General features: G+C 40.5%; 1 protein-coding gene and 1 pseudogene across 1 annotated transcript in view; both read right to left on the reverse strand.

Moving 5' to 3' along the window:
- LOC138023239 (uncharacterized) overlaps window positions 1–1258 on the reverse strand; it is a 6474-nt gene extending 5216 nt beyond the window's left edge. The window contains exons 1-2 of the mRNA XM_068870261.1: window positions 574–1258; window positions 1–470 (exon numbers count right to left, since the gene is read on the reverse strand). The exon at window positions 1–470 is cut by the window's left edge and continues 17 nt beyond it. Of these exons, the coding sequence (XP_068726362.1) occupies window positions 1–470; window positions 574–813 (710 nt within the window). The 5' untranslated portion in view covers window positions 814–1258. The remainder of the gene's footprint in view (window positions 471–573) is intronic.
- A 6975-nt stretch (window positions 1259–8233) lies between these two features.
- Window positions 8234–12500, reverse strand: part of LOC138024808 (uncharacterized) — a 4306-nt pseudogene continuing 39 nt past the window's right edge.

The following is a 12500-nucleotide window of genomic DNA, read 5'->3' on the forward strand; positions in this document are numbered from 1 at the left end:
CTTATGTCTTCAAGTTTGAGATCAACCCCTAGTTCTTCTTTAACGAAATTTGAAGACAGGATATCTGTATCTTCACGGGTATCAGCAGATTCCACATTGCTCTCAGGAATGCCATAGATCCGGATATTAGTTCTGCGAGTATATTGCTCCAAGTCGTCTAACTGGCTTGTAAGAGTTGCGTTCGAGACCTTTAAGTCTTCAAGTATAGACTCTATATTCCTGCATTGCTCGAGATCAAATTTAAGGCTTTCGGAAACGGATTCGCAGAATTTAGGAGAAGTAATGAGTTTGTTGACTGCAGGGTCGACAAATTCTTGTATCTTCAATTGTATGATGGAGGGAAGACGTTCATCGATCCACTTGTTGAGCTTCGCTTCGATCTTCGCTTCAATCTTCTCCCAGTTTTCACAAAATTCATCGTCAGAAGTTGTAGTAGGCGATTTCGGCGAAGAAGTAACCTTCTGTTTTGCCTTTGGTTTGCCCATTTAGAGATTTTCGCGGAGAATTCAAAAAAAGACAAAAAGATGATCAGAGTAAAAGAGAAACCGCCATCTTGCACCACTGACCGCTGACCAAATCTTCGTATTTCTTTTGTACAACAAGGTCGCCCCTTGCGCTTGGTGCTTCAGCAGCGCATTTTGCTGATCTTCTCAGATGCTCTTCTCCGATAGTCGGTTCTGAAAGGAATGACAACGTGCGGAAAGCGTTCTTCATTCTTTGAATTTGCGCTCTGCGTCGACATTCCTCAAACTGTGAAGCGTCTCGTTTGCGCGGCGTCAATGGCCTGCGATCGACGCTAAACATACAGTCCATTTATTCGGCGAGCTTCTCTCTTTAAGACGCTTGTTTGCGAATTTTGAATGAACTCGAAGCCATCTTACACTCGAAATCAGCAATTAAATGGAGACCCCTTCTTGAAATCCTACTTTAGCAACGCGAGTATTGTGTATTTAGAGCAAATTGGTGATTAAAACATGCGATTTTTTCATTAAGTAAACAAGACGAAAAGTAAACTTCCTTATACATTGATAATTTGACAAGAGATTCCGGTAATTACGAGATAAGTGTGTCAATTTTTTCTTAGCTCAATGTGCTTCAACCAAAATTGCGTGATTGGGTTAATTATTGGAGAGGGGTGTGTGGGTGAAAGTATGTTTTCCTTGATTGGGAAACTAAACAAACGTTTATTTTCCTTATTATGTCCGAAATATGTGAGGTACATTATTGAGCTTTGAGTTACAGATGGTTTCGACCGAAAAGAAATATCCACTAGCCGGTTTGCAGTGCCCCATCAAATGATAAATATAATATGAAATTCATTTATCCTTTTCTATAATCAGTTCGGCTTTTAGGCAAGTTAAAGGGGATGGTTTGAGACATGGTATCTGATGCAGTTTCCAAATTTAGGCAGGAAAGAGGCCTTTTTGATCGCACAAGTAAAGGCTGAATGTCCAGAATCTTTTTCGTCTTTTATGCAGTTTACTGTTTTGACCGATATTTATTGCGTCTTTTAGGCGAACAGAAATAATTCCCAGTGGTATTGCGCAAACCTCGAGCTCGAGCTAGAAGCTCAACCTAAGCAGAAGACGTACAAGCTTTCTCAACATTACCTAAAGGAATATGGTTATGTCTGTTATCAATATTAAAATTGTTGCAATAAAACGAGAACAGACATTTTCTTGTTTTTTTTCCCAACCTTTGTCTTTACGTAGACTCCCAAATCTGTGGCTATGCGTTGCGGTTCCTGTGGGTTGAAGAGATTAAAGAATTACAAAAAAAAGAATGAGCTAACATTAACTAATCCCACAGCATGGTTACTTGTTCATTTACAAGCTAGTTAAATTAATTGGTTTTAGCTATTACTAGTGAATGATTTCCCGGATAATAGTGAAACCTATCTTTTGAAAAACTCAGGCTAAATAAATCATTATCAAATGGATAAGCGCCTTCGTAACCATTGGAGTTGGATCGGATATGACGGTTTTTCTGTGAGATGACACTGTTCCATCCCAGATCACCACAGGCCAACCAACACACTGTCTTCCCAACTGGCCATTTATCTAGGTTTAATCCCGCCCCGACGTAACCCAGACATAACTTTGGTGATTCTACGAGAACTCCAACCTCGTTCCCAGGGTCTCTCTTCTCTGCCTCCATTGTCGTTGAGAAAAGACCCTGGTTGACTCTGGTCACGTGTCTCCCAGAATCTGGGAGGTTCACCAAATGTGTGTTAGGGGATGGGTGGCAATGTAGGCCTTGTCGCCGAGAAGGGAATCAGCACACAATTGATTTTGTGGCCAGATGACCATCGACAAACTGTTTGACGGCAGTATTTTATGAACCTCAAATCATCAAATCAAACTGTATTGACATGTGCAGGTATTTTATTTTGTTCTTTGATTTTCGTTTTCTTTCGAATGTTTAACAACGTCACAGTGATTCCTAAAGTCGCAATCTTGAACAGCGAGTTGACCGTTTTGACTTACGATATTTATATTTTTAATTTCGTGTAAATCGTCGATGTCGTTAAGATATTTTCTACCGCTGCACAGCGCTTTAATAGCGTGTATATATTTAGCCGCGGTAAAATAAAAGAGACATTTTTATCAAGCAAACGTAGTATTTGGTGTATTCTTTTATGTTAGTGTTTGTTCTGGAGAAGCAGCTTTAGCTACTAACGAAATCAATTTTTTTTTGTGAACGTCAATCGACGCTCTACATGGAACTTTTGAAGTTGTCTTGTCGATCACGAAAGCTCTTGTATTTAGGTTGACCGCTTTTATGGGAATTCATTTCCTGTGGGTATAAAACATCCGCTCTTTTGACCTTTTTCATACTTACATTGTAAGATAAAGATCACTTATTTAAAAAATGCCTTCTCAAACGAATACTCTTTCGCCCAGTTGTGGAATCAAAATATAACGAAAACACTACCCTAGTGGGAAAATGTTTGTCGACGAGTGCCACGTGACCAGAGTCAACTAGGGTCTTTTTTCAACGACAATGTAGGCAGAGAAGAGAGACCCTGGGAACGAGGTTGCGAGAACTCGTGTTTTGCTGTTGGTCATAGCGTAGGTCTTAAAGCAAACGGCCTCAAAATGACATTTTTTCGCTAATAACCCTTTGAAAGCAAAAGAAAAAGCAGTTTTGAACGCCCGTAGGATGCCTCTTGGAAACCGCAGATTGGAAACTATGGAAACGTAACACCATCTCAACCGATAGACGGTTGGCAAAACTCTCGCCCCTGAGATGAATTTGTTCGTACAGTGGTTCATTCGCTGACGTTCTCTGCACACCAAAGATTTTCATTGTTTTACACGAGGGAACGACGGACAATATAATCAGAAAACCGTATCAAAATATGAATTCGCGTTGTAAACACGCAAGACCCTTCTGGTTTGATTCAAGCGTCCTACTTACCCCGCGAGAAAGAAACTGGTCTGAACGACGTTAAAGATAAAGACCAAGCGAAACAAATTATTCTCAAGGAATGGAAAAAATAGTACAAAAATGTAAAACACGTGCATGTATTGCGTGCAAAGCGTGCTGAACGTGCAGAGAGTTTTTTCGGCCTTTTTCCCTTTAAAAGCCCGCTGCTTAAATCAGTCAAAACTGAGCAAAGCGCCTCACGAGTCAGCTGTAGCTCAGCCATTTCTACACGTGTACAGCGAGATTTTGGTGAGATTTTCTCCTTGTGAGGCCATAAGAAAAGTATCCAATATTTTTGGTATTTTTTGCCTCTCGAGGCAAATTTCCCATCGTGAGCGGCCCTCTTGAAAATCTGGCTGAGACTGGCCAGGCAATCATGGAAAAAAATCGAATGTCCTAATCACGTGTCTTCTCAACTTCTTGTAGTTCAAGATGGCGTCCGAAATACAACACAATACAATACAATACAAATGAACTCGATGGCACTTCTTGCTGTTTTTTTTTTTTTTTGCTTCGACAAATCCGTCGTAGAAGAAACGCTGACCGCAAGCAGATAACGGCAAGAGAATGGATTGCAAAAAATAAGCAAGAAGTAGCATACCCTTACCTGCTTCGGGATCTTCTGCATTTAATGGCTCAAACACTTTTAAGAGACCTTGTTATTAGAAGGATTGTCACGACAACACTTTATCACCAAACACCAATGTTATGGTATCATGTGAAACATCAATTATTGCTGAACAAGGTGCAGTCCTTTTTGTGACGCATTAAGTTACCATGGAAACAGGAAACCTTGCAGAAACACTCAATATTTTGGCTTTAGTTGCTTATATCTCAAAAACGAACTCAGTGAGCCCCATTTTTTATTGCACAAAGGTGATCAACAGACCAAGATGAAACTCTGTGCAAAGTTTAAAAAAATTCTGTGGAGCGGATTCAGAGCAACCTTAAATTTTCAATTATTTAAGGTGACTCTGAATCAAAAAGTTTTATCCTGGCATGTTGATTACATTACAGAAATAAAAAATGGGGGTCACCGAGTTTCCATTTTGAGATATAAGCAACTAAAGCCAAAATATGGGGTGTTTTTGGTACACGATAACTGGATCAGTACAAACGTCCTTGAAAAAATGTATACTGGAATGAAAGATTGACTGTCGTTTAATCGCGTTATGTGTCTTCTTGACAAATACTGCATTTGTCCAAGCCAGGTTGATCATCTACCAAGCCGAAATTTGTTGGCACTTTTTTTTGCAAACAAAAGCCGTTCTTGAGAACAATACTTACAGCATTCATTGCATCCATGTTTAATTTACGAAATTTATAATGAGAAACAAATTAATGTATGATATATCGGGGTCTGGTCCGGAGAATGTATGAAAGAAATATTTACGTACCTATAATGCACTTATCAATGTAAAGCCACGGGGAGGGGGGGCTTTGACTGTGAGGTCTGTCCCCAGGGTGGGGATTTTGATCGTGCGACATATTCCCAGGGTGGGGAATTTGACATGGCCACCATCTTGGATAATGAAGAAGGCTTGGAAATCAACCTTGTTCCCAAGGCTTTTCCCTCCCCAGGTAATGAGGGAAAGGCCCTGGGAACGAGGTTGCGTAAAAGCAACTCCGCCATCTTGGAAAATACCCAGAAGGCGTTCAAATGAACTTCCCACATTAGTGAGAGGTGGCTGAACGAGAGGTGCGTGGTACATACATTGCACTCTTACTGTGTCTAAGTCTAAAGGGCATTATTTTGGCCACCTTTGCTCGCCCCAGCGTGGGGGCTTTTGATACTTTTGGCCAATTATGTTGTCACGTGGGTGGGGAATTTAACGCATTTTTTCAGAAAATGTCAAAATCCCCACCACCCCCTCCCCCATCCTGGGGCTTAACATTGATAGGTGCATAATATCTGCAAGTTAGAGTGGGCGCCATCTTGAAAAACGCTAGAAACTGGGAACTAGTACCCATACCTCGCAAGACAGTAATGCCCAGAACTCAACAAAATCAAAATCATAGTGTTTTTGTGTGTCCATCTGCCTGCCATTGATTTGCAAACTGTCATAAAAATTTTCAGTTCCCACAAGAATATTCCACTCCTCCAACACAGCTGATGTTTTCTTTGTTTTTTTTTTAACTCTTCAACATGGCCGCCGTGACGTCGGCGTGTAAAAGACTTTTTTTCGGGGTTTAAGATCAACGACGCGACGGCAAAAAAAACGTCACAATTTTTGCATATTTAATGAGCAAAAAGAATAGCTTGCACGCTGTGCACGTGCACTTATTCATTTTTGTACATTTCTTTCACGTTTTCGGCACATCTGCGACGTAAAATGACCAGTAACGGAGAACGTGAACACAAGGCAGCGAATTTGAATTTTCTGCCGTAACTTCATCACTGCACCTCCTAATTCAGTTTCTGGAAAGCTGAGCTAGTTTTTAGAAGTTAGACGTTTTCGTTACCGTCGCGTTGTAGATCTTCAACTTTGTATTTAGCAAGATTCACTTTTTTGTGATTATCTTTCAAATCGTTTATGGGTCTCTTGCACAGAAGTTTGCGTGGTAAAATAATGAGAATCCCACGTTCATATGACAAATCATGTGACATAGTTTGGTGTCACAACTAGCAGATGAGCTTATCGGTAACAGGTTGCAATTGAGAAAAGTCTGGTTTTCACTTACGACCATTTTGGAACATACACAATTAAAATGCAATACTCAGAGAGCCCATTTTGCTTGGCCCCCTATAATCACAAAATGATTGTTTTGTTGAACATAGTAATCTGGCCAAGTTGCGTGGTGCTTTTATCACAAACCGAACAACTTGGCCTGTCAGGGTTCGTACTCTTAAGAGTTTTTCAAATTCCATGACATTCCAGGACCTTTTCCATGACTTTTTTCAGTTTTCCATGACCTAAAGTTTACTGAGCTCCCAGTTTCGAAAATTGTCAAAATCATCCTTGTTTTTGGGGAATTTTCTGACATAATTCGTCTGCATTTTATTGTCCTTGCTTCCACTTCTGCAATAATTTACGTACCACACGTAACTATAATTTTCCGCGACTTTCCATGACCAACAATTAAATTCCATGACTTTCCAGGCCTGGAAACTGAAATACTTCAATTCCATGATTTTCCAGGTTTTCCATGACCTGTACGAACCCTGCCTATTTTATGTTTCGAGCGCAAAGCCCATCGTCAGAGCAAAGGGCTGATGCTGAAGCCTGGTTGGTTTTCACTAGCGACGCAAGAACTAGCACAAGTTCAAACATAAGAGCGCTTATTTCATCGTGAAAACGGGGTTGACGCAAGCATAAGCACAGGCGCATGCGCAAGCACAAGGATCAAAATATTTCCATTAACTTGTCGTTGCGCTTCTGCATGGTTGCGTTTGCTTGCGTTGTGTGAAAACGAAACACAGCATAAGCACAAGGAATTTACTATGTCTGGCCAATTGAAGCACGTGCTCCAGATTCCCGGCGTCTTAGCATTTGAACAAAATGGCGGATGCCTTGGTTGATTTTGAAGCTTATGTCGACGTTCGTTTTCACTTAGCATAAGCTACTTATGCTTGCGCTAGTTGTGCTTGCGTCGCTAGTGAAATCCAGGCTTCAAAGGAGTTCATTCCTTATCAACGCAGCACTGGAGATTCTTTGGGGACGAACTCCTTCATTAGTCATTTAAAGGACACCTCGCTCATATTGTACAACGAAAACAAGATGAAATAATCACAAAGATCTGTTTTGAAAAGACGTCTCCATTGCCGTAGAAGCTTAATAGGGATGGCAACCGTAAGTGAGCTGTCTCCCTTTTAACTTGTCTTCACACAACCACATTTACATCTTTTCTTCATTAGAGATGATTAGCATAAAAATGTGGAGGACAACACTGCCCTAGCATGCGAAATATTCTCTTCCGGTTCTCACCAGCGTTTCAAAAACGTGCGTGCTTAAACTCGGTAATTCCCTAATAAGGAGCGTAAGCACGAGGCGCTTTTGAGACGTGGACGGCATCCGGAAGTGAGCTGTTTTCTTTTTTGCTTCTTTTGACACTACCACATTTCTATTTTTAAGTATCTTTTCACTATTACAGTTGATTAGTTTAAAACTCTAGGAGACACTACTGTTTTGACATGCGAAATGTTTACTTCTGGTTGCTTGCCGTCCGCGTCTCAAAAACCTTGTGTGCTCAAGATCCCTAGTGACCTTAAGAACGCGCGTTTTTGAGACGCGGACGGCAACCAGAAGAGAACATTTTGCGTGTATGGGATTTTCGGGTACCCACATTTTTTTACTAATCGTCTCTACTGGAGAAATGATACTTAGCAATGTAAATGTAACTGTGTGAAGAAAAGTTAAAAGGGTAAACAGCTCACTTCTGGTTGCCGTCCGCTCTTAAAAAACGCGCGTGCTTAAGCTCCCCGTTTTAAACGAGAACGCCACGAAATAAGAATATCATTGGTTAAAAGAGGAAAAATAATCGTGCTGCACGTGCAGCAAGCATTTTAGCTCAAATTCCTGCGGTCCTCTGCACAGCAACGACGTGAAATCACCAAATTTGAGGTTTTGCCGACAACGCGAGCGTACAAATGTGAATCTTTCAGTCTCCATTTATAACTCTGAAACCACTCGTACCAATTCATTTTAGCATACTTCGCCCACATTGTACGACGCGAGCAAAATGGCCTAACCGCGAGAAACTTACCATAGTTTAAAGTTATATTTGAAGGTGAAGTTGTCGGCGCCGTTGCTGTCGCACGGCAACAGGAGGCGAGCTTTCCGAATGCCAGGACAATGGTGTCTCCCAGAGTTTTAATAATATTTAATCGTCTCTAGTGAAGAAAAGTTAAAAGGGAAAACAGCTCACTTTCCGTCAATTGCGAGCTCTCTCTGCCATATCTTTTTCAGATGTTCACTCCAAGCAGTTTAGAAGGACAATTTTCTGCTAAACCCTCAAGTTGTGCAGATAAGAATTGCATACGCACTACATTGAAAAATCTTAAAACACATTCAACAAATTTTCCAAAATATGTAATTAAAAAAATTAAAAGAACCCAGAGAAAAGCTATTCATAATCATCCAGGTTTAACGAAGGTGCAAAATTGTGCACCATCATCTTGACTCTCTCTTTGCTCTTTCCAATCCGCTACACAGTGTCTTCAATTAACGAGAGCCTCTCCTTTTCTTCGGTGTATCTGATTTCCAGTTCCTGGCATCGGTTCTGGCAATCTTCTTCCTTCACCTTGATAGCATCAAGCTGACTTTGTAGACGGTTGATCTTCTCTTTCAATTCTCCTTTATCCATTTTCAGTTTCTTCATCAATTTCTTCTCGTCCAGAAGTTGTTCCGTCACCCATTCCATGTTGCTGAGAATACTCTCAGCCTCATCTCAAAAAATAAGCAAAGACATTGCTCATTTAACTGACATTTTCCAGGGGCACCCAACGTCAATTTTCGGAAAATATCTGTTCGGAAGACGATTTGAGATCTAGAATTTTCGGAACATTTGTTCTAAAATTTCTTGCTTGCCTGCCTCTCCTAGGATTTTCGAACATCTGAAAAAATGGTATAATTACCCACTTTCGACAGATTTTCACCCTAAATAGGTCACCTAGAATTTTCGGGAGCCTTTTTTCTGGCTGAAATTTTCGAAAAGGTAAGCTTTGATCCCTATAGTTTTCGGATCACTAGACTTTCAGCTAGGAAATCCGAACACATAAAAAAAAATTGGGGGATAAAAATATGCCTGTATCTACCATTAATATATTTAAATACGTTTAACAATGCTATCTTTAAGTGGTTTTGAACTATATTCTCGTTGGGTGCCCCTGATTTTTCCTATAAAAATCAAATGTTAGTCGCTCATCCAGGAGATCTCCTGTTACCACTTCCATCACGAGCTCATTAAGCAGAGCCTCTATCTCCCATTCTTGGCATAGGAATCAACCCTTTTCTGAGTAGATTTATTTATAGAACGCCTCCCTTGGGAGATTCAGCATGCTCACTGAACACTATAAAAGCCAATCTCCCTAATTGGGAAATTCAGCATGCCCTCTGTTGTAAAAGCCTATCAAAACAAAGACATCTTAGTGTCAAGGGAAATGGCATACATCAACATTCCTTTTTTCCCTATAAAAATCAAATGTTAGTACACTCATCCAGGAGATCTCCTGTTACCACTTCCATGAGGAGCTCATTAAGCAGAGCCTCTATCTCCCATTCTTGGCATAGGAATCAACCCTTCTCCGAGTAGATTTATTTATAGAACGCCTCCCTTGGGAGATTCAGCATGCTCACTGAACACTATAAAAGCAAATCTCCCTAATTGGGAAATTCAGCACGCCCTCTGTTGTAAAAGCCCATCAAAACAAAGATATCTTAGTGTCAAGGGAAATGGCATACATCAACTTTCCTTTGGAAAATCCTGTTCTAAAAAATACATTTTTTTGGAAAGGTTTGACTCAGGAATTAGTGGAGACAGAGATTCCCCTTCATTAGCTCCTGCTTCCATATAATTAAGAATACTTTCCACCTTGTCCGAAATTAAATTGTCTAACTTCACCCTGATCATAGATACAGCTAAAAGCTTTCCATATCTCCACATACACAGGGGTTTCAATAGAACCCGGTTACCGGCGGTATAGTGCCGCCTGCTTTGCCTCACACCGCCGGCTAGTTTGCCTCGATTTTCACTAAAAATGCTATCATAAACTTGTCAAACTGCCGCCTTCAATGGGCTATCATGGACGGCTATTTCAGAACTTATTGAAGCCCCTGCATACAATGAGTGGTTGACTTTATTTTTACTTTTGATGTAGTTATTATCATCCTATTAATCAAAAATAATTATTTTGAAATTGAAAAGGGAGGGGAGGGGGGCTAGGATTAGGGTTAGGAGGGGGAGACATGTCCCTCCAACCAAGACAATGGTGTGTCCTTGGCATTTAGGGTATCAAATTGATTGTTAACAAATACATTATTGCTACTTTTACAGGGAACTAAAATAAAGGATTAAATAATGGTACCAATTAAATGAAAAATTCAAGCGCTACACCAATTTATCGGAGGGTACGTCCTGTTAAGGAAGCAAGAGAGGAAGCAGCACTCTCCTCAGCAGCAAGGAGGTCACCATGGCAACCGAGCCACAGTCCACCTCCCAAGACTCTGTCAACACATCACTGAGAAAAACCAGTGTGTGAAATGTATACTTACCCCAAAATATAGCAGGGAGGTTGGGAAAACAAGCAAGCACACTCAACTGATTAAGGATGGTGCCTACTAATTCAAAGGTACATGTATTTTTGCGCGGTTTACGGAATATGCGGGAAAAGCAGATCTCAACAAGTGTTATTGAAATCCAAAAAGAAAATGGGGGGTAACCATGCATTTTTGGAAGATAATTAATCAACAATATTTGTAAAAAGCTTTGAAATACAAAGCAATGTATGGCGTTCTTTTTTAACTTGAAGTTAAGTTATCTCTGAAAAATGCATGGTTACCCCCAATTTTCTTTGTGGATACCAAGAGCACTTACTAAGTTCTGCTTTCTTCGCATAGTTTTGAACAGCACAAAAATATCCCTGTATTAATAAGCATCACCCACAGGAAATCTGAGTATCTCGAGATGCCCAGAACTTATGCGCAATAAGAATAGTAGGCACAGTCCTTAATTTTAGCACATGGCATTTGCCCCTGCAAACCTCCTTGGAGTCCCCCCAAATATTCCATCCAGGCAAAACCAATGCATTGTCTTGGTTTTAACGTTGCCTAAACTATATTTCTACAGACGTAACTAACAAACAAATCTCCTATAAGCTGCTGAGCACCTACAGGTGTAACACCCATCATCATGCCTTGATTTTGAGTTTGAAAAAAAAAAAAGGCAATTTAGGATGCTTCCTACTGCAAATTCCAAGTTTCCAATTGAACTGAACTTACCATTTAAAGCATTACATCTCAGAACTAATGACTGATATTCATCTACATACTGCCTCGTTTGTTCTTCCATCTTTTGTAGTCTTTCTTGTTCCTTTTGATCTTTAAAATCCTTGATAATTCCTTAGATTACGGTATTGACTGCTGCTGACCTCACTACTGTATGACACGTTGGGCATTTTTTAAAATCACCTATGCAAGTCTTGCAATATGTGTGTCCACAGGGTATAGCAGCCATTGGCGTGTGTTTGGGCCCTGTCATATGTTTTTCACAAAGGGGGCACAAGTGACTGGCAATACCTGATCCATCGTCATCACTAACACACCGCTGACCTTGTTTATGCTAAATAGAGGGTTGTAATGTCGCCTTGAGCCTCTCGGCAACAGTGTCTGCTAGTGCATTCAGCATATCAGAAGATAACTCAGGAGTCATCAATTTCGAACTATCATTAGGAAGCATTACAGTACCTGTATGTTATTTCCAGTACTACATGTATCTGCAGGGTCATTCAAGAGAGAATCCTCATCGGTTTCACCATGTCTAATATCATCACCATGGTGATAACTGTCATGATTATCATCACCATGGAGACTTAAGTTTGATTTCACTGATGTCCTTGATGAAGGCCTTAATTTATTATAAAGTGTTTGTTTACTTGATGAAAGAAGCTTTTTTGAGACACTTGCAGAGCTTGGATTTTCATAATTTGATGGCACATACTCCTGGTTAGTTTTCAATTGAGTATCATTGCTTGCTTTCATCCGAGAGGAGCTGGCAGTCCTTTTGTGTGAGCCGGTGGCAGAAGGTGGTCTTTTGACTAGCGGGTTAATCAGACTTTGATATCCACGATATCACATTAGAGTGGTACGGTCTCTCTGTGGTTCAGGATACAACGGTTTTCTCCTGGGATTGCTAGGAGGATTTCTGTTTGCAGCGTTTTCCGAAGAAGAACCAGACATTGCTGAACGTGTTCGAAACTTCGGTACATCAGGAAGAGTAGAGTTATCTTTGTTCACAGATTTAAGTTTCTTTGTCGCAGTGTTCGATGCTTCTCGCTCCTTCATCCACTGCCTTTGTTTTTCACGAAGTACCTTAACTTTTGAAGATGTTTCTTCTTTATTTTCGCCTGTCTTGGT

The sequence above is a fragment of the Montipora capricornis genome, chromosome 11 (genome assembly GCF_036669925.1).
Source record: "Montipora capricornis isolate CH-2021 chromosome 11, ASM3666992v2, whole genome shotgun sequence".
Taxonomy (NCBI): domain Eukaryota; kingdom Metazoa; phylum Cnidaria; class Anthozoa; order Scleractinia; family Acroporidae; genus Montipora; species Montipora capricornis.